The following is a 20,939-nucleotide window of genomic DNA, read 5'->3' as shown; positions in this document are numbered from 1 at the left end:
TGAGGAGGCAGAGTCAGAAGTTCGAGGTCACCCTCAGTTAAAACAAAGCATCTTGGCCTCTAGTGACTTCAGACAGAATTAAGACTTCTACAATGTTCTTTGTGTCATACATTTGGCCATTGTGTTAATGCAGCTCCTTTAATTAGCTCATTAATCTGTTTGTGAGGTGGGGGGCTTGCTTCATAGCCCAGGCTGGCCGCCTCACCTTCAGCCTTCCCACTCCAGGGATTGCAGCTGCCACCACATCAGGTTACAATGATTTTTCTTTTTTTCTGTTTTGTTTTGGCTAGAGATAGGCCCTCTCTGTAGACCAGGCTGGTCTCAAACTCATGGAGATCCACCTGCCTTGGCCCCCCCAGAGTACTGGGATTAAAGATGTGTGCTCCCACGCCTGGCTAGAGTGAGGATTTCTCAGCCAAGCTTATGCCTGAGAGAGGGGAGAGACATCGGTGTTTCTCTGGGGGTCCTGTGTTCACAGCTAGGCTTCTTTGTGTCCTTCCTCCCCGCCCCCGGAGCTGAGAACCGAACCCAGGGCCTAGTGCTTGCTAGGCAAGCGCTCTACCACTGAGCTAAGTCCCCAGCCCCTGCTTCCTTCTTCTTTTCCATATGTCAGGCATCAAAATTTAGTGGGAAAGACCAAAAAATAATAATGTAGTCCTTTTTAGGGCTTCTGTGTAACCAGATAGGCTTGGCTTATGCAGCTGGACCAGTACAGACTAGTAAAAGGAGCCAGGCAGAGGAGAGGGGACAGGTTTATAGTCACAGATACACCTACAGAGTTAGGTGACACCTACAAAGAGAATGGCAGTAGGAAGGCCAGGGAAGTATGAGGAGAAGGGAGACAAGAGGGAGTATTTGTGGTACTATCAAGAATAATTAGCTGAGGAAATTCTCACCCAGATTGTGGTCTGGTGGAGGGGCTGGGGACGGGCGTGTGGCAGAAGGGTGGAGCTCTGGAGCAGACAGCCCAGATGATCTAATTTCAGCTCTGCTGCCACCAGCTATGTAACTGAGCAATTCACATCATGTCTCTCATTTGTCAATTAGTTGTTAACATCAACACTTATCTTTGGGGCCCTGTGATAATTAAAGGGTTAATGTTAACAGGACAGAGCAGGGCATGTCACTTAGCATGCACCCAATAGGGAGGAGCTGTTACTTAACCCCACTCTTCTCTCTCCCAATCCCCACTTTTATTGCATTCCATGTAGGCCTTAGCAATTATACCCCAAGACAAATATGCAAACCATCCTTTCTGTTCCCACAGTCTCAACCTGGCTAGAACTATGCCTTCTTTATTAGATCCCTTCGGCAGCCTCTTGGTCTTCCTCTGCCATGGTCTGACCCACAGTAGCCAGAGTGATAGGTTTCTAACGTAGCACAGATGCTATATACGTTTATAAAATCTATTGGTATTTACCAATCACTTAGCACCCCTTACCACATCCTTGCAGGTATTCAGTAATCTGGCTCCGAGCTACCCATCTGTCCACCATCACCCTGTGCTCTGATTCTCTTTGCTTTACCCTGTATCTACCTTGAACTTGGCAAGCTTTTCTTGCCAAGACCTTGCACTTTCTGGTCATCAAACATCCTCATGTTCAAATATCAGAAGAGTTAGCATTCATTTGAGAGAACAAAATAAAATATTGGGCTTCGTGCTTTTTATTCTGCTACTTTGTGCCTTGGGTGTTTCCCTATTGCTATGGTGACAAAACACCGTGACCAATGCAATTTGTAAAGAAAGTAGTTTTTTTTTTTTTCCTCCTAGTTTCTCTTGAGGATTTAAGGTTTTCGGAGGGTTAGAGTCTATGATGGTAGAGCACAGGAGTGGCACAGCTGAGTGTTCACCTCTGGAGCTGATAGGGAGAGAGAGAGAGAGAGAGAGAGAGAGAGAGAGAGAGAGAGAGAGAGAGAGAGAGAGAGAGAGACTGAGAGATGGTGGAAGGCTCTGATCACCTTTCAATGTAGTAGACACCAATATTTCTTGAGCCAATGTTGAACAAATTACTACGGGTAAACCAGGAAGAGTGCAGCAAAAATCCACCTGGGACCAAACAGCTTCTTTGCATTAATACAAGGAGAAATGGTGAGTATGTAGCAGTGGTTGCTAGTCTTGAATGTAGGAGTTTAAAAGATATATGGCAGCGAGGCATCTCAGTTTTCCAAGTGCTCTTTGGGGAGGCAGCCAAACTTGGAGTATTGCCCTAAAGGTAAAGGCACCCAGCACAGAGAACAGAGCAATCTTTAGAGGACATAGCAAGTGGGCCTCAGTGGCAGTCACCGAAGGCAGAAGTCTGGGGAGAACCCTGGACTTCGAGCTCGGCCCTGGCTGAGTGAGAGAGGTTTGTTTTAGATAAACCCCCGTCTATATCAGACTTGAGCTATGTTTGTCTTGGGTTTTCTGATGCTGCCAGGAACACTATGACCAAAAAGCAACTTGGGGAGGAAAGGGTTTATCTGGCTTACACTTCCATATCACTGTTCATCACTGAAAGAAGTTAGGACAGGAACTCAAATAGGGCAGAAACCTGGTGGCAGGAGCTGATGCAGAAGCTGTGGAGGGTGCTGCTAACTGGTTTACTCCTCATAGCTTGCTGAGCCTGCTTTCTTATAGAACCCCCAACCACCAGCCCAGTGATAGAACCATTCCCAATGGTTAAGAGAATGCCCTACAGGCTTGCCTACAGCCCAGTCTTATGGTGGTATTTTCTTAATTGAGGATCCCTTCTCTCATATGACTTTAGTTTCACATGTTAAAACTATCCAGCACAAGGTACCTCCATGGATTTAAGTGGAGATGTCCTTCAGGTATATCTCTTTCTCAGAAGATGCATATTGGACTAGTAACAGCAGACCCTTCCGATCTCTAGGAAGACAGAAAAAAATTAACTTCCCAGAATTATGACAACTAGACAGAGTACAGGACCGTTGTTATTCTCCAAAATTCTTTACTCAAAACCCCTTACCAGCAGCCATTAACCCATCTATACTGCAAAGTTATTCTTGCACTATCCATAGGCTTAAAGTGTCCTGTAGATTATCGGGTACTGGCAGCCGTTGGGTAGCATTTAAAGATATGCACATAATGGCTCTCAACTTCCAATAAATGAAAATCCTATCCACAATTACTCCCTTTAAGATGTGTGGTCAGAGACACTTAGTACTAAACCACCTACCCTGTTTCTAACTGGGAAATTTACTGGGTTACCAAAGAGGCCAAGTGGGGTTTGAAAAGATATGGCTCCTTGGCTAGTTTCTAGTTTAGACACACTAAAATAAGGATCGAGTGATATATTTAGCTTAAGTAACAGATGGTGGATGGACATTTTGGCATCCATCACATTCATTTCTCAGTGTTCTAAGGAAATGATCTAAGTCTTCAAGAGAAATAAACTAGGAGAGGATGTGATTCGGAAAGGAAAAGAATCTGTTTATTCAACTAGTCAATACCAAGTCTTGTGTAGGTGAAAAGTTCAAAGGGTGTCTGACTGGATCAAAAGCTGGAAGAGAATGGAACACACGGGCAAAGTAACTGACTATATCAGAGACTGACAAGGGCGGAGATATTTCTTTGGGGACCGAGAGTCTGAGAGTAACAGAACCCGGCCTCCACACTTTGGCTCTGCTCTCAGGAGGGCGCCACTCAAGCAGGTGAACAGTGAGAAACAAAGAGGTGAAAACAGGCTGCGAAAAGCCGAGACAGGGTCCTCGATTCCAGGACGCGCTCCATCTGGGGCGCGGCTCCCGCCGTCCCCTCTGGTTACCTCACGGAGACCGGGTCCGGGTTACAAGAAGGGCGTCTCCCGCCCAACGGCCCGGCGCACTCAGAGTGAGTCGCAGCCCGCGGGAGGGACGGCGGCGAGAGCGCGCAGCGCGAGGGGAACGTGCCCAAGCCAAGGAACTACTACCGCGTCCCAGAGATAACCGCGGCCGGCCGAGGTGGGGGGGGACGGGGCGGGGCGTGACGCCAAGACGCAAGGCGCGCTGGGCGGGGCCACGCCGGGTGGGGCAGGAGGGGGTGGAGGGGGCGGGGCTTGAGGGCGAGGGCGGGGGAGAATGGCAGTTGCTGTGTTGGTTCCCGGCTGCGACGGTCCGGCTGGAGTCACTGAGGGGAGTTCGGGAAAGCGGCCGCCCGCAACCGTTCCACCGGCAGCTCTCTCCCTAGCTGAGAAGGTTCCGCGGCGGTGCTGAAGAGCCGTCCTCCGTTCTTCCTCCGCGTTTTGCCTCCGCGGGATGGGCCTGCTCACCGGCCGCCCCGCGCCGCCGCCGCCCTGTGGAGCTGAGGTACGGCAGGCGCCGGAGCCGCAGGGGCCGGGCGGCTCCCCTACGGATGGGGATTCGAGGCGCCGCTCAGGCCTCGCACTTGGGCTGGGACACCGGCGCGGCCGTCTCCGGGGTGTGGACCGGGACGTGGGGGGCCGGGCCTGTGGCCCCGACGGCGTTGTGGCTGTCCGCGGCGCTGCCCCGAGCGTTCCGGGGACGCGGAGCGGACTAGACCGGAGGGCGGCCGCCGTAGGGAGGCGGCGGGGGCGGAGCGCATTCCTGACGGGTGAAATCGGCTCTAACGGGACGCTTTCTGGGCCTCGCCGCACACTGGGCGCCGCGGACTTCGCCCCCGATGCCTGCCGCCTGGGGCCCGGGAGGGCGGCGGGGAGATGACCGCCTCTTTTGCGATCGAAGATCGCGCACACGCTCTGGCACCGGCGGGGAAAGCCGTGTGGCCTGGGGATGAACGAGTGAACGGGGGTCTTCCGGGACTCCACCTCCGGGGTGTTCCCTGCCCTCACCCGGAGTGAGGCCACCACTTTGAATTGCCAGTTTTCCCTTCGATCTGGGATTCCACTCTGCTGTTGCTCTCTTCTCTTTTTCCATTTCCATTAATGGGAAGAAGTGGTTTAGGGTTCATTAATCCTGAGACAAGGGCAGCTTAAAAGAGGGAAGAGGATGGTGAAAGCCTATGTATGGGAGAAAGAAAGGTTTAATTTTTGCTCGTTGGCGCCCTTGGAGATAGAAATACACGACGATGCTTTACTTTGTGTAGGGTTTACTGTTGAGAATGTCGCAGGATGTTGGTAATGTTAGAAAGGACGGCCTTTAAATGCCGCTGCAATTTTCAAACCTAGTGGTTGGCTAGAAAGGCAAACGGGAGGCATGAAAGCTGTCCTTCCCTTGTTTGGTGCCTTCAAAATATTTTGATCTTCCTCATTCTACTTTGGTATGTGTGTACCTGTCAGTCTAGTCTTTGATTATTTCTTATTTTAACCTGGATTTCTTGACCCTTTTCATTGTATGTAGTGTGACGATATACTTGTCTTTTTTTCCCTTTCCGGTTTTGCTGTAAACCGGTCTCTGTGCACATCCTACTGCTTCTGTTTGTAATTCTAGTCATTTCCATATTTGCCTGCTTAAGCTTATTTAACACGGAAATGTCTGTATTGAATCAAAATGTAAATAATTAGAAAATGGCGATGTCCTTACTTTCAAATGTTCTTTACTTGGTACATACAATTTTATGGACAAAAATTTGGTATTAAGTCTTGAGACTTACAAACCAAATTATGCAAAACAAAAGCAAGCCTTTTAAAAAAAATACTGTATACAGTGTAACCTTAAATTTCATGTGACCATGGAAAATTTTAATGTCATTGGAAGGTGTCTTTCTGAGGAAGAATGCATATGGCAGCTAACCTGAGTGTACTTTTTCTAATATTTTATCGATTCTCATTCTAGAACCCCATAGGGTTAATTTTTTTAAATTGCAGGATTATTTTAGAAGTTGAAACAAGCCTGTGCCTTACTGAAATAGCTGCATGAGACGTCTCGTCTTGGAGATGCCTCGGTCGAACATTAAAATTATAAAGAATTGTTCATTATACTGTTGCCTAGCAAATGTTAGAATTTAATTTTGAATATTTGTGGCAATGTGTTGAATTTTCGGTGCCTTTTTTAATCTGGCAAAATGATAGTACCATATTATTTTCTATTTAAGTGTTTTTAAAGATACTTAAGCACCAGGTAGAAAGTAAATGGTCTTGACTTGCCATGTTTGAACACGGCGTCCAAACAGTACTTTTGCTGTTGTTGTGAGTATAATGTATTCAGGAGTCATTGCCGTGCCCCCGCCCCCCCCACTTTTTTTTTTTTTTTTTTTTTTGAGAAAGGGTTTCACTATGTAACTTGGTTGGTCTTGATCTTGCTATGTATACAACGCTGGCCTTGAACTCACTAGGTTCTTGCCCCTGATAGTATTAAAGGCCTGTTCCCCTTTGCTAGGCTTGGAGACACCACTGTACTGTAATGGGATCTACATCCCATTAAATAGATGTGTGCATAATTTTAGGCAGGTGTTTGTGTGGGTGTGTATGAGGCTAGTCCTGAGGATAGGGCCTTACATAAGCTAGGCAAGTATCCTACTACCTCCGCCCTCTTTGCTTGAGACAAGCTTTAAGCTTTTTACTTTTATTTTTTCTTCTTTTTTGTCTTTTGAAAAGGATCTTGTATATTTGCATGACAAGCCTTGGGTTTTCCTAAACTCTTAGCTATAGCTCAGAAATCATTTAGTTTTTAGTCAGCCCATACCACCTCATAAACATATTCTCTAATCACTTGCCTCCCACCTCTTTGTTAGTATCTGTTTGTAATGTAGTTAGTTACTCTAGAGATTGAGGTGGGAACATTGTTAGAAGATAACTGAGCAATTTAGCTAGACCCCATGGCAAGCAGCAACAGTAACACCAATCATCAGTCATCACCATCATCTGGAGGGCACTGAAGGTTGAGAAATGGAGAAGACAAAATAATTGTGATCACTTGTAAACGTCCCGAGTCGAGTACTTGGCTTGGAGTAAGGTTGTGATAAATTTGGGTACCTTTATGTCATAGTTACTCATTTATATTGTCCATACTCAGAAAACAGAAAATTTTAGAGGATTGTTCCTTGTCTTCCAGATGGTACTGTAGGTGACAGTTGTCAAATGCAGGCCAGTTCTTAATGACTAAGCTTACGCTCTTTTATTGATTTTTATAGTTGAGGTTTAACTAAAAAACAAAACAAAACAAAAGTCCTTGGGCATCCTGGGCTAACAGCCAAAGTTGAATTTCTAAAGTAATATTTGATTGCATAGAACATTGATTCCATTTGTCTGGCTAGTTCTTCAGAACAAATAGCCAGTCTTAAAAGGCTCATGCTCATATAGGGAGCACTCTGGCTAAGAGACTGCTTGACTCCTATCTGGCAAATATTAATTAGATTAGTTATGAAGAATAACTGAATTTTCTTTACCTAGGCAGTTCTCCCCCTCCAACTAGGAATACTTTTCCTTTCTTTTTAAGTCACTGTGCCAATTCTTTGTTAAATGATGGAAGGTGCATAACGTTGAAACATAAGTGAGTGCACCTGTGCAGCTAAAGAGTGAAGGAGAATATTCATTGCCTAGCACATCTGTATTTCAGATGGTGGCAGACTTCAACCAAAAAGGCATTGAAATAATTTTAGGTGTTTAAGACTTGGAAACTTCATTATTTCTATAGAGTTGTCAAATGTCATACTTGATATATGAGAATGGGAAAAACACATTTTAAATATGAGTGCCTTTAAAATACATATTATTATATTGCTTTCATTGTAATATCTGAAGAATTATTTTTTTTGTGTGTTTTCATGTGTGATTTTTGCCTGTATGTAAGTCTGTGTAGGACATGTGTGCAGTTTCTGTGGAGCCCAGAAGGGGGCGTCAGATGTTCTTGGAACTGGAGTTACAGTAGTTATTAATTAGCCCTGTTGATTTGTTTTAGAAGATTTATTTAGAAGGGTTTTGTTGTCTGAAGGTTTCAGGAGAGAATTAGTGAGCTGTTTTAGCTTAAAAGATAAGTTTGTGCATTGACTTTTGAAGCATAGTTTGGGACAGAAACTACTTTTGTTTAAGCCCAAAAGAAACTTCAGACCTGTGTCTTTACAAAGCCGAAGTTGTCTCTTGATATTCCACCCCTCTCCAGTGACCCCTAAGAGTGAAGTAGCTCTTGTACTGTGAGTAGCTAGCATGTTGGACTTCTAAACTTGAATCATAAGGAAGGAGCAAGTTAGTTAGGGAGGACCAAGAAGCCAGGGCAGGTTATTAGAAAACTGGTAATGGTGGCAGGGGACAGAGGTAACTATATCTCCGAGCTCTAGGCCATCGTAGTCTCCATACAGAGTTCAGGCCAGTCAGAACTACGTAATGAGATCCTTTCTCTAAAACAAAACCAAAAAAGCAAAAACAAAACATTCTGGATAAGTATTCTGTACTAAAACTTACTGTATCACAAGGCAAGTTGTCATTAGTCTGGAATTACAGACTTACATTTGATAATTTCTAAATGAAACCTTATCATTTGTAATTATTATATTACTATATTACTACATTGCAAGTTTTACTATTTTTATGCATGGCCACACATGAGAATGTATAGTAGGTAATGTAAGCTCTGTGGTGGCACGGTTCTTCTCTTTCTTCATGCAAAGATCTTAATACTTAGAGCACTTAAAATAATCTTGGTATGGTGCACAGTGAAGTAATTTTAGTATTGAATATGTATTTGCTAAGTGAATAAAATATCTACCGTGTGAGACGTGCTCTCGGGTACTTTTCTCTCTCCATTCTCTTCTGCCCTTCTCTTTTCTCTCCTCTCTCATTGCACATAGCCCAGGCGGGCATGTCCTGATCCTTCTCCTTCTCTTTTTTTTTTTTTTTTTTAAATTTTTTTTTTTTTTTTTTTTTCCAGAGCTGGGGACCGAACCCAGGTCCTGCGCTCTACCACTGAGCTAAATCCCCAACCCCCTTCTCCTTCTCTTAAGTTATGGGATTATAAACTCTGATTATGTGGTGCTGAGGTTCAGACTCTGGGCCTTTTGCATGCTAGGAAAGCACTCTACCAGCTGAGCCACATTCTCAGCACAAGGCAGCTATTTATGGAATATACTGGGAGCCACAGTTGTGAGTTAAGATTTTCCAGTTGAAGAAATAAAGTGAAACTAATTTTTGTAATAAATTTTATTTAGTCCATGCCCTATGTCACTCCAGTATGATTAACAGGCTGCTCTCATCCTCTCACCTCCACAGTATTTTGTATGGCGTGCTCCTTCTCTGTCTTTTTATTGTCATCTTGGTAGGTTTCTTTTTAAAAAAACAAAAGCAAAAAACCTTTTGAAGCCATATACAGAGTTGGCACTGCTGTAGCAGGATTTTGAGTTGGATTGAAAGGTACCAGGCCTCTCTGTTCTGCTTTATTCTGTGCCTCTTTCCTTTTCCTTTTCCCCGCCTGTAGCCTGTCAGATGGAGAGTGTGCAGCCCATTGTGACAGTGAATCAGTGTAAACTAATTAGGCATGTGCAGCACTGGCTACTAAGACAGGGCTCTGCAGAGGAGCTCTTTCATTGATAGCACCTTGTCCTACTATGCCTAGCTTGGTAAAGAACAGAAGAAATCCCAGCAAGATCATTGGAAATGAAGTGTCCTGCTACCACCTCTAAGGCCTGCTCCCCCATCTGTTGGAATCCGTTAAAACAAGGTCCAGGGTGCCACAAAATCCAGAGGTAGATGTCCTTTTAAGGTGAAAACAGAAAATTATAGAAGACATGGGAGGAGGCGGTGACCAGGAGACTTCGATTGGAGTGATACAACCAAACCCAGAGCTAGAGGAGGACAGACCAGAATCTCCTCAAGAGTATAGGAGGGAACACAGCCCCGCCTCTGATCTCAGAATTTAGAAAGTAAATACCTGTTGCTTTAAACACCACTAGTGTGTGGTGATTTGACATCGCTCACTAATATATAATCAAATATATAATCAAAAATCTTCAATAACCCAAAGGTTTGTGCTTATTGTCCCTTTCTGTCATGTACTATGATTATAAGGTACTAGATAGTTACAGCCTAATCCTTTTTTAGACCTGTTGGGAAGTGTGTTAATAACCTCCAGCCTCAACAGGAAATAGATTATATCTTATATGTTCTGTTACTTTTGCACCTGTCATTTCTTCCCTCTTTTCCCAGTTTGTTCCCTTTTTGCTCTTCATTTTTAAGGTGTCCTTCATACTTGGGGGGGGGGGCGGCGGCACGATGAATCAACTGGGTAAATCAACTGATAAAGATAAGCTAACAGGCTCTGCCTCTTTAAAGTGTCATTACTAAGAGATTTCCTGTCACTTTTCCTGTACCTTAATGTTGGAATGCCACAGGCCTAATTTCCCACCTTTCTCTATTTACTGCCTTGGTGATTTCCACCCATGGTTATGATTTGACACATCACTCTAATATTACTCCCAAGTTCCATTTCTAGGCTTGCCTTAACCCTCACTTCCAGCTCTAGAAGGCATATTTCCACCAAAATAGTTGTTGTGAAGTGGTTCCACGGTTTTAGACCCTTTTAACTATCCCCTACCTTAGTGGCTGCTTTTCAGGTATTCTTTAGGTTAATGCCCCTTAGGAGTCAATAGTTAAGTATCTACTTTCTCCCTATTAATATGTAAAAGAGACTGGAATGCGCTAGCCAGAATGTTTTTAATCTTCCCCCCACAACTGAATGAATATTACCTTTTATAGCAATATACTGTTTTCTAATTCATCAGTAATGACTATTATTTATAATGGATATGATTAAAATTACATTCTGTTCTACTTTCTAGGAAAGAACTGGGCTTATATAGGTAAATGTAGTAGGTGAAGTTGTTCAAGACCTACCTTTTTTGGGAGGCTTTGGCATGTGGGGGTAACTTAAGCTGATTTTGTAGTTTCTGTTTCTGGGAATCATAGAAAGTATCTTAGGTGTAGAAGGTATGTATATGGCCTTGGAAAATTGTACTTCTCAAATTTGGAGTGGATTTTTTTTTTCCCCCCGGAGCTGGGGACCGAACCCAGGGCCTTGCGCTTGCTAGGCAAGCGCTCTACCACTGAGCTAAATCCCCAACCCCTGGAGTGGATTTTTTTAAAAGTGGATACTCGTCTATGCTAATGATTTGTCCCCTTTCTCCCATAAATTTATAAGTAATGTTGTGAAGGTATTTGTTCTAGTTTTAATAATAGATCACTAGAGATAGGCCTGTCTTAGCTATATAAATGTAAGAAGACTGAAAACATGTATTTACTTTCAAGAAATTTATGTATTTAAACAATGTAGTCCAAATTTCCAAATGACTGACTATACTGGTGAGAAAAGACATTTCAGACTAGAGAGATGACTCAGGGGTCAGGGGTGCTTGCTGTTCTTCTAAAGGATCTGAATTTGGAACCCAGCACTCACATCAGACTGTTCACAGCTGTCTGGAACTCTAGGTCCAGGGGATTTAACATCCTTTTAGGGACTCTACGGGCACTCACTAAAATGTTGCATATTTACATACACACATACAGGATGGAAATTACAGCAGATAGAAGGTAGCAAAATAAAAAGGTGATAAAATTGAAGGTAGAATAATAAAAGCTTGCCAAGTTAATGAATGGGGTTGGGGGCTACACAAATGAGCATAGCTATTGGCCACTTTGAGGCCAATTGTTCTATATAGCTAGGACTACACAGTGAGACCTTAATCCTCTCCCTCCCCCAAAATTCATTAAATTATGTTTGTTTACTTATGGTGGAATGAGTGGGTGCTGTGCCATTGCCCATAAGTAGACGTTCTCTCCTTCTACTATGTAGGTTCCAGGGATTAAGCTGAGTGTGTCGGCCTTGGTGGCAAGTTCCTTGCTCACTTAGCTATCACCAGTCTGTGAATTTTAAAAGTATAGTCTTGAAATGGGTAAGCCTTTTTAAATGGGCAAAAACCAAAGGTCATAAAAACAAAGATGTGAATTGTAAAATTTCCTCATTGAAAAATTGCTGTACAATTGAATATAATTTTTAAAAAAGATACTTGACATGACAGTGTGTGTGTTCATGTGTGTGTATGTATATACACACACGCGCACACATACACACACACACATATATACAAGCACACATATATGTGTGTGTGTATAAAAGTACATATATATATATATATATATAAAATTAAATAATTTTCAGAGACGCCTAACTACCTGTACAGTTGCCTATTCCTCAAAATGTTGGAGTATCATCTGTCTTCAGTCTTCTGGTCCAGAGCCATTTGACAGACCTTAAGTGAATCAGGAACTGCAAAGGACTAGCTTACTCTGTCTTGGCAGACCCAAGCTGTTGACTATCCCGCCATTTTGTGTCCTTTCCTAGACTGTATTTTTGTCTGTAGATGAATTAGGGCAATTCTTGCCCAGCAGCTCTCTTGCCACAACTGGAGCAACTCCATATGGAGGCTGTGATGCTCAGTGTCTTCTTTGAACCATGAAGGGGGTAACGCAGAGCCGACATGTTTCTTATTAAAATTTTTCTTGATTTTTAAATGCCATAGTCTGTGGATTTTTGATGCTTTTGAAGACTATATAAGGTATATCTGAACTGTTAAACCTTGACTACTCTTAGTTATTTCTAATTGAATAATAATGAAAGCGCCTTATTATAATTAAATCAGAATCTAATATGACCATGAGTTACTAGCTGGCCCTTAATTTGCATTGCTTAATCATTGTAAACAGTTTGTAATAGCAGCTATTAGAAGGACTGGGTCTAAGCCTTGTATTCTTAAATTAGTTGCACAGGCACATTGCCTATCTAAGAGTACTAAATTAATTTCAAATTTTATATCAATATAAAAATTAGTACCAGTGAAAACTTTAAACCTGTATCAATATATAAATTCAGTACCAATGTAAGAAATTATAACTTCAATTTTGCATCAGTTATAAAAGATTAATATCAATGTAAGATTATGGCTATACAATGCTTTGTTTAAGAATAAATTTAGTAATCCATCCCATATATTTCCTCCTTGTTAAAAATTATGACCATTTCCAAATTATCCCTTAAAATGATAGCCTATCTATAATTTATAAAATAACCATAACCAGACACCCAAACCCAAGGAATTGGGATGATGACTCTCTGCAACTTCTTCCTGCTGAATAGGGGTAATGTATTTTTTTTAAAGGTGTGGGGAGGGGTAGGAAAATTAGAAAAAAAATGGTTAGACTTAAGAAAACAAGTTTTAGCATCTGTTATCCAGACTCTGTATGCTTTGAAGGCTCACGGCTTGACTGAAGTTCTGCTATCTGTCTGAAGGGCTGGATGATCTGAGTTCATAGAGAATATGTGCACGTGGGTGCACGCACACTCACACACATAAACTTGGTTTTCATATTATAAGGGAAAGTCCACCATCAGGAATTTTTTCTTGAAGTATTAATCTGTAAACTTTTTGTTTGGATATATATTTGTGTGTGTGTTTGGGGGAATGAACTCACTAGCATACCATTCTTTTTTAAAATTAGGTTTGTGGGGAGTGAACTCACTAACAGCTGTCTCCCTATCCCTGGTCTGCAGACATTTTTTAAAAAAATCTAGCCTTCCTCATTTCCAAAGTTACCTCTAATGAATTATAAGTCATTTAGGTACACAATTAGGAGATGTTTATCAATAGGATACTTTTAATCTGTAATTCTTGAAATTCTGTTGTGTTGATAGTTTACATAATTAACATTTTATTGTATCCTATAGTACTTGTAGAGTAAAAAAGATTGTTTTCATGGTTTAAAATTTTACATGTAAAAACACTCGTTTAATAACGCATCACACTTGCAAACCTAAAGTATTTATTTAGCAAATACAATTTTCTATAAGTTACACATTGTGTAAGGTACCAGTGAGACAGACACAGCTTATCTTACATTTCACCTCAGCTAATGCTCGGTTTCATTAGATACATTATTAGAGGTTGTTTTCACATTATCCTTGTAACTTTTGTTTGGAGTGATTGATGTGTCTGTATTTGTAATTGAGATCACAAACTCCTCCTAGAGTATTGTTATCACTAAAATGGTTGAGGTCTTGGCTCCCATGTTCTCTTCTGATGTTGGGTATTTATTTTGGTTTGCCACCTTCGCCATACCCTCCAGGAATTGTTTTAAACATTGCAGGCCTCTCACGGTGGTGCTTGCCTTTAATCCAGCACCCTGGAGGCAGAGGCTGGTGAATCTCTGAGTTCAAGGTCAGTCTGGTCTACATAGTTCCAGGACAGGCAGAACTGCATAATACAGAGATCTTAACGCCAGCCAGCCCCCCCCCCCATTTATTTTAGTTATTTTATGTATGTGAGTGTTTTTTGACACCACATGTGTACCACATCACAATGTGTGTACTTTCAACCTGTAGAGGTCAGAAAACAGATCCCTGGAACTGGAGTTATCACAAGCTATCTCTCATTTGGATGCTGGGTACTAAACTTAGGTCCTCTGCAAGAGCAGCAAGTGTCCTTAACCGCTGAGCCATTGCTCCAGCCCCAGGTCCAGTTTTCATTCACCCTTCTTTGTGATTCAGGAGGTGAACCTCTAAGAATTGCCTTTGTTGTCCTCTTGTTTGTTGACTTTTAGTTGAGTTTAGTCAAATTTGAGGGCCTAGTGTGGGATATTGGATGTTGGATCTAGAGGAGAAAAATTTGGTATTTATTCCTTTGAGTGCAGTGGAGACCAACTACCTTTGTGCTTTTGCCTAAGGGGATGTGGGTAGCTTAATCTTCATTGGATTTTCATTTTTAACCCAATCACTGACTTTCTAAGTACACCCTTTAATTTAGTTAACTGAGAATAGCCTTTTTCTTCTTCTCCTCTTCCTCCTTAAAGATTTAACTATTTTTATTTTATGTGTTTGGGTGTATTGTGCCTGTGCTTGCAGAGGTCAAAGGGGGGCATCAGCTCCCTAGGAAATGAGTTACATGGACGATTATGAATGCTATGTAGATGCTGGGATAGGACATGGGTCCTCAGCAAGAGTAGCCAGTGTTTTTAATTGCTGAGCTAGTTCTCCAGTAGGAGCTTTTGTTTGTACTAGGACTGTGACCAATACAACTTTTTCTAAATCTGTATGGATTGAGCCTTCTAAGACTGTAAGATGCTTTGCTCATAAATTGATTATTTAGAGCCTAGAGCTAATTTTTATATAAATCAGTATTATGAGCATTGGTTAGATGTTGCAAATCTTCAACTTTTATAATTTTTACCAAGTGTAAGAAAACAATATGTCAAATTAAATACATTCAGGTTGTGTCAAAACAAACTAATTAGGGAACCAGAGTGATGGTCCAGAGGTTAAGAATCATTCATTGCTTTTCCAGAGGACTCCATTTCACTTCCCAGCTCTCTGGGGGATCTGACACCCTCTTACAACACACACACACACACACACACACACACACACACACACACACACACACACACAAATCCTAAAAACAACAACAAAGTAGTACTTTTACTAGGCTTTTAGGACATGTGGCTTTTACCCATGGTACAGACACCTTTGTTTTGAATTGATCCTTCCTTCCCTTCCTTCCCTTCCCTTCCCTTCCTTCCCTCCTCCTTCCTTCCCTCCCCTCCCTCCCTCCCCTCCCTCCCCCCCCCTCCCCTCCCTCCCCTCCCCTCTCCCCTCCCTCCCCCTCCCCTCCCTTCCCTTCTTCCTTTCCCTTCTTCCTTTCTTTTCCTTTTTCTTTGAAATAAGAAATGTAGTTCTGGTTGTCTTGGAACTCAGCTATGTAGATCAGGCCGGTATTGAACTCCATCTGCCTCAGCCTCAGCTGACTACCTCTTGGCTACATTTAATTTCTCGGTTCTACACATTCCTTAAGAGATAGATAAGGGAATCAAGGTGAGAGAGTATAAACACTGGACTAGAGGTTAGAAAGCTGTCTGACCTGCTTCTCCTTGTTGAAATGCTTTAAAAGGACAGGGGGCACTAGTGTTCCTTTGTTGCTACTGATAAAGCTAATTCTGTAGCCAGGTTTTCGTTTTTGGTTTTTTTTTTTTTTAAGAGTGAAAGTCTGTACAGCAGTTGCAGTAGGTAATTTGTTGGAATTGTGCTAAATGAGAAAAGGAGATGTTTCTCACTTTAACAGATGACTGGAGTTCCTTGTAACACTGATGTTTAAGAAGTGACACTTTTAAATGAAAGCACATAGTATAGGTCTACTTACATTTCACTCTGTCTCAGGAACCAGAGTCTTCTAGTTTCTTTAGTTATGGTTCATACTTCCATTCTTAGAGGAAGGCTCTCACTATGTAGGTAGGTATTGATATCATGGAGGGTGCATGTATTAGGGTTTCCAGAGAAACACAAAAAGACTTTTTTTTTTTTTTAAAAGCAGGAATTGACTCACGTGACTATGAAGGCAGAAACATACACCATGATCTAGTGTCTGTAAGCTAGCCCTGAGAAAAACTGGTATAGTTCCAGTCCAAGTGTAAATGAGAACCAGAGGAACCAGTGCTATAAGTCCTGGTCTGAGTTCAAAAAGCTTGGAAACCTGGAGCTCACATGTGCGAGAGTGGGAGAAAGATATGTAGCTCAAGTGGAGGGTAAACTAACCTTCTCTCCTTTCTCTGTCTGGGCCCTCAGTAGATTAGTGGATTGCTCACACACATGGATGTGTAGTCTTCTGTACTCGGTCTGTAGATTTAGATCCTGCTCTCTTACCAATCTAACTTCTTTTCCCACTGCTGCTTTTCTTCACAGATCAGTATTTTGTAGCTTAACAAATCAGTTGGGAATCTTTCTGCATTCATTATCATTTGTTCTTATTCTAAAATAGTATTTGCTGTACAGTGCAAACACCTGGGGTGGGGGAGATTGAGAGAAATTTAAATTATAAAGCTGTCAGGTTCCACAGGAAGAGGTGTGCTGAGAAGGATATCTTAGTAATGCTAGCCACTTAGAATGAAGAAAGCTGGGTTAGGATATCCAGCAGCAATCCAGGGAACAAAGAAAATTCCTTTTCTAAACTTTGGGGGCGGGAGTCTGAATTTAGAGGGAGAACTCTCTAAGTAGTAGTTTAGTGAAAGTACTAGATGGACATAAGGCTGTAATTTTAGAAGCTAATTCTGTTGTCCCACTCTATTTTGAGGCTGCTACATTTTAGGAATTTAGTAGTTTAGGGAAGATACCAGATAACGAAGGCATGGCTGATTCCCTCTCCACAGGGGCAGCATCTAGGACCTAATGATGAGGTATGTGTGTACATGTATATATGTACTTGGGTGAAGATACATGTGTGCCCATGAATGCATGTAGAGGTTGGAGGAGATCACTCGAGTTCTTTAGTGCACTCTGCCTTATTTCTTCAAGACAGACAAGGTCTGGAACTAGAGGCCATCTACAGTGAGCTACAGAGGCCAACTAGGACTATATAGTGAGACTTGTCTCAAAAACTCTAAGCAGCCCGATGGTGCATACCTTTAGTCCCAGCACTCCAGAGGCAGAAGCAGGTGGATTTCTGAGTTTAAGACCAGCCTGGTCTACAAAGTCCAGGACAGGTGGGGCTTCATAGAACCCCCCCCCCCAACAAAACAACCCCACACAACTAACTAACTAAACAAACAAACAAACTTTTGTTAGGGAAATAAAAAATCTTGCTGTCTCTGTAACATAATGAGAAATAGAAAACATGGTTTCAGTTGGCAGAAGGCTACCTATAGGAATTTATTTTTAAGTGAGGGCATAACAAATAGCTTTTAGTATTACGGTTGTCAGTGGTCTGTGCAGTCAAATCATGGAGGCACATTTTAAATTTAAGAGAGAAAGTGAATACCAAAAATTGTATCCCACTATTCTGCAATTGTCATTGCTCAGCATTCTGTGTCTTTCCATAGCTTACATTTAAACTATAGTTCACTTAAATGCCAGTTGAATACATAAATGTTATTTTTCTTGTTTTAAGTGGAAATTTTGTTGTTTTGCTTTTTTCTCCCTTTTACTAACTAAACAATAGATATATTTATTTGTAATATGTATTCTTACTTAATATGAAGGCTGAACTCTATATGTAGGGTCCCTGGGTTTAAGAATATATTTCTCTTCAATAAATAATGCTAAATTAGCTCCCCCACATTATGCAAGACATGAGGTGATTGTTTCACTGCACTTGTAACAACCCTTTTACAACTTTTGTTGGTATCTAAAACAACCACAAATGTGGTGGTATCTAATGTTTGAGTTTTTATTTTTTAAGTTGTGATTGTTATTGAATTGGGTTTTTTTTTTTTTTTTGAGTTTTTTTTCTTGGTAATTCTCGAAACTACTGCTAGCATCTTTGTGTAGCTCTCAGATTGTACGTAGTTTCTTTTTGGTTCTTTTGTTTGTTTGTTTTTATTGGTACTGCTGTATAAAATCTACTTGTATAGTAAGTAAGCTTATTTTTTTAAAACAGGTTTCCTGGTTTATCGTATGTGGTCTTGTTTAGGAGTAAAAGTGCTGGGTGTCCATGTGCTTTAGTTTGGTGGACGTTGTTAAAAGTTTCCAAAGCAGTTGTGCATCACACTCGTCACCACTCTGTGAGAGAGTGCTCCCTCCAAATCCCTGTCAGCATCTGAAATACCAGTCTCCTAGTTTTGACACCTTCTAGGTGTAGTGGCCTCTCTGTGTAGCTGTAATGACCATTAGTAGTGTTGCACATTTAGAATGATTTTGTGAGGTGCTTGTTGGGCCCTCTGTCCATTCTTCTTGGGGTTGTCTATTTTATGTACTTGTAAGTGCTCTTTTGCCTGTTCTGGATACTGTTCTTTTTATTCACTGTTTGTATGTGTGTGTTCTCCTATGCCTTTTAATGCTTAGTAAAGAAAGTCTCTTGACTGCCTTTTTGTGATTTAGCCATCTTTTATTTTATGACTAGCACTTGTAATAGTCTGTTTAAGAAACTGTCTTGTTGAAATATCCTCTTCCTTTGTCTCCTAAAAGCTTCTTTACATTTGTGAATTTCCTGTAACTGATTTAAAAAAAAATTTTTTTGTGTGTGTTTCTATGTTCACATGATAAGGTGTATGCATGAATTCAGAGGACAACTTTGAGGAGAGAGTAAAACCCAGGTCCTCAGGGTTGTGAGGCAAATGCTTTTATGGGGTGAGCCATACGTCAAATTAGTGATTCCCTCTCAGTGATTTTAAAAAGACCATTTATGATGCTCAGCGTTGTCCCCTTTGTTAAAAATCAAATATAGTATGTGATTTTTTTTTTTTTTAAAGACTGCATTCTGTTCCATTGGTCTGTTGCCAGTGTAACAACATACCATATTACCATAATTCGAAATTTTTAGCAAGTGATTGTTTCTGGAATGTAATAGACCCTCTACCCAGATGTTTTTCTTCAAGATTATGATATAAACTGTTCTTAGCTTTTTGTGTTTGCATGTATATTCCCAAGCAAAAACAAATTAAAGGCAGTGAGGAATCATTTAAGTCATTGATAGCTGGTTGATTTGATTATCTTAGATAATCAAAGTTTATCTAAGACTTTTTATAACGATTGTTTCAGCTCAGGTGTAGAAAATCTTTTATTAGGATTACAGGCTGTCCTCTGCTATTTCGGCACTCACTGTATATTTTTTCCTGTAGACTAATGACTTTAATTCTTAAGCTAATGTTTATAGAACATACTTGTTAAATTTTTCACAGAGAACCTGCAAGATTATAAAAACATACACATAAAAATACACTTTTGTTTTTGTTTTTTAGGACATCTGTGACAACAGTCTTCTCTTGAACTTTTTCAAGATTCTCTGAAGAAGCCAATGGGATCTTTTTTACATTATGATTTAATCTGAATGCAAGAACAAGAAATAAGTTTTATTTTTAAGTATAATGAAGGACTGTGTATGAACATTGATTCTGACTCAGTTCTGATGAGCATTTTAGACATGAGTTTACATCAGCAAATGGGTTCAGATAGAGATCTCCAATCGTCTGCTTCGTCTGTGAGCTTGCCTTCTGTCAAAAAGGCACCCAAAAAGAGAAGAATTTCAATAGGCTCTCTCTTTCGGAGGAAGAAGGACAACAAACGTAAATCGAGGGAGCTCACTGGTGGGGTGGATGGAATTGCAAGTATAGAAAGCATACGTTCTGAAGTGTGTGCTGAGAAGAACTCCATTTTCTCTACAAACGCCTCTTCTGACAATGGATTGACGTCCATCAGCAAACAAATTGGAGACTTTATAGAATGTCCTTTGTGCCTTTTGCGGCATTCTAAAGACAGATTTCCTGATATAATGACATGTCACCATAGATCTTGCGTGGATTGCCTACGACAGTACCTAAGGATAGAAATCTCTGAAAGTAGAGTTAATATCAGTTGTCCAGAATGCACTGAACGGTTTAATCCCCATGACATTCGCTTGATATTAAGTGATGATGTCTTAATGGAAAAATATGAAGAATTTATGCTTCGACGGTGGCTTGTTGCAGATCCTGACTGTAGGTGGTGTCCGGCTCCAGACTGTGGGTGAGAACATATCATTTGGCTTTGCTTACTTTGTTTTTCACTAGGGATAAAATAAGAATTTCCTTGTAGTCTAAAGAACAGTCTTAACATCCCAATAACTTATTCACTCACACATTTTGGGTATATACCATATTAAATATTAAAAGTTGGAAATCCTAACTTGTTTTATATTGTCTCTGTTAAATTTCCACTTGCACTGTGTGAAGACAGCTACTAAGATGGTAGGGTCAGGATTAAGCTATAAGCAAGTTGGATTTCCCCATCCATGAGCAGTTTTTATTGGGGGTTACAGAATGTTTGTGTTGGGGTTATTTGTTGTCATAAATAAATGACCCTTTTTTTATACCACAGACCCACGAGTTCATGTGCATATGGGGACATTTTCAGGTCTCAAGATTTGATACACACAGGAGTTAAATAATTCATTTATCTCAAGTTCTAAATAACATGTCATTTTCTCAGCATTTAAAACAAATGATTTTGCATATGTATATATATTTGATTATTGTGTAACAGCAGCCTACACATCATACACTTATTATCTTTAGTTGTCAGAACTAAGTTATATGCCCTTTATA

General features: G+C 41.1%; 1 protein-coding gene across 2 annotated transcripts in view; it reads left to right on the top strand.

The window, feature by feature from the left end:
* Nucleotides 1-4,132: 4,132 nt before the first annotated feature.
* Nucleotides 4,133-20,939, top strand: part of Rnf19a (ring finger protein 19A, RBR E3 ubiquitin protein ligase) — a 39,201-nt gene continuing 22,394 nt past the window's right edge. Inside the window, exons 1-2 of one of the 2 annotated variants that reach the window (XM_032914505.1) lie at nt 4,133-4,287; nt 19,599-20,361. In XM_032914505.1, coding sequence (XP_032770396.1) covers nt 19,688-20,361 — 674 coding nt within the window. In that variant the 5' untranslated portion in view covers nt 4,133-4,287; nt 19,599-19,687. Of the gene's footprint in view, nt 4,288-4,596; nt 5,219-19,598; nt 20,362-20,939 lie in introns of those variants that run through there. The other variant, XM_032914512.1, reaches the window with a different exon arrangement.

The sequence above is a fragment of the Rattus rattus genome, chromosome 1 (genome assembly GCF_011064425.1).
Source record: "Rattus rattus isolate New Zealand chromosome 1, Rrattus_CSIRO_v1, whole genome shotgun sequence".
NCBI lineage: Eukaryota > Metazoa > Chordata > Mammalia > Rodentia > Muridae > Rattus > Rattus rattus.
Note: the sequence above shows the minus strand (reverse complement) of the source record. Positions and strands in the feature narration are given on the sequence as shown.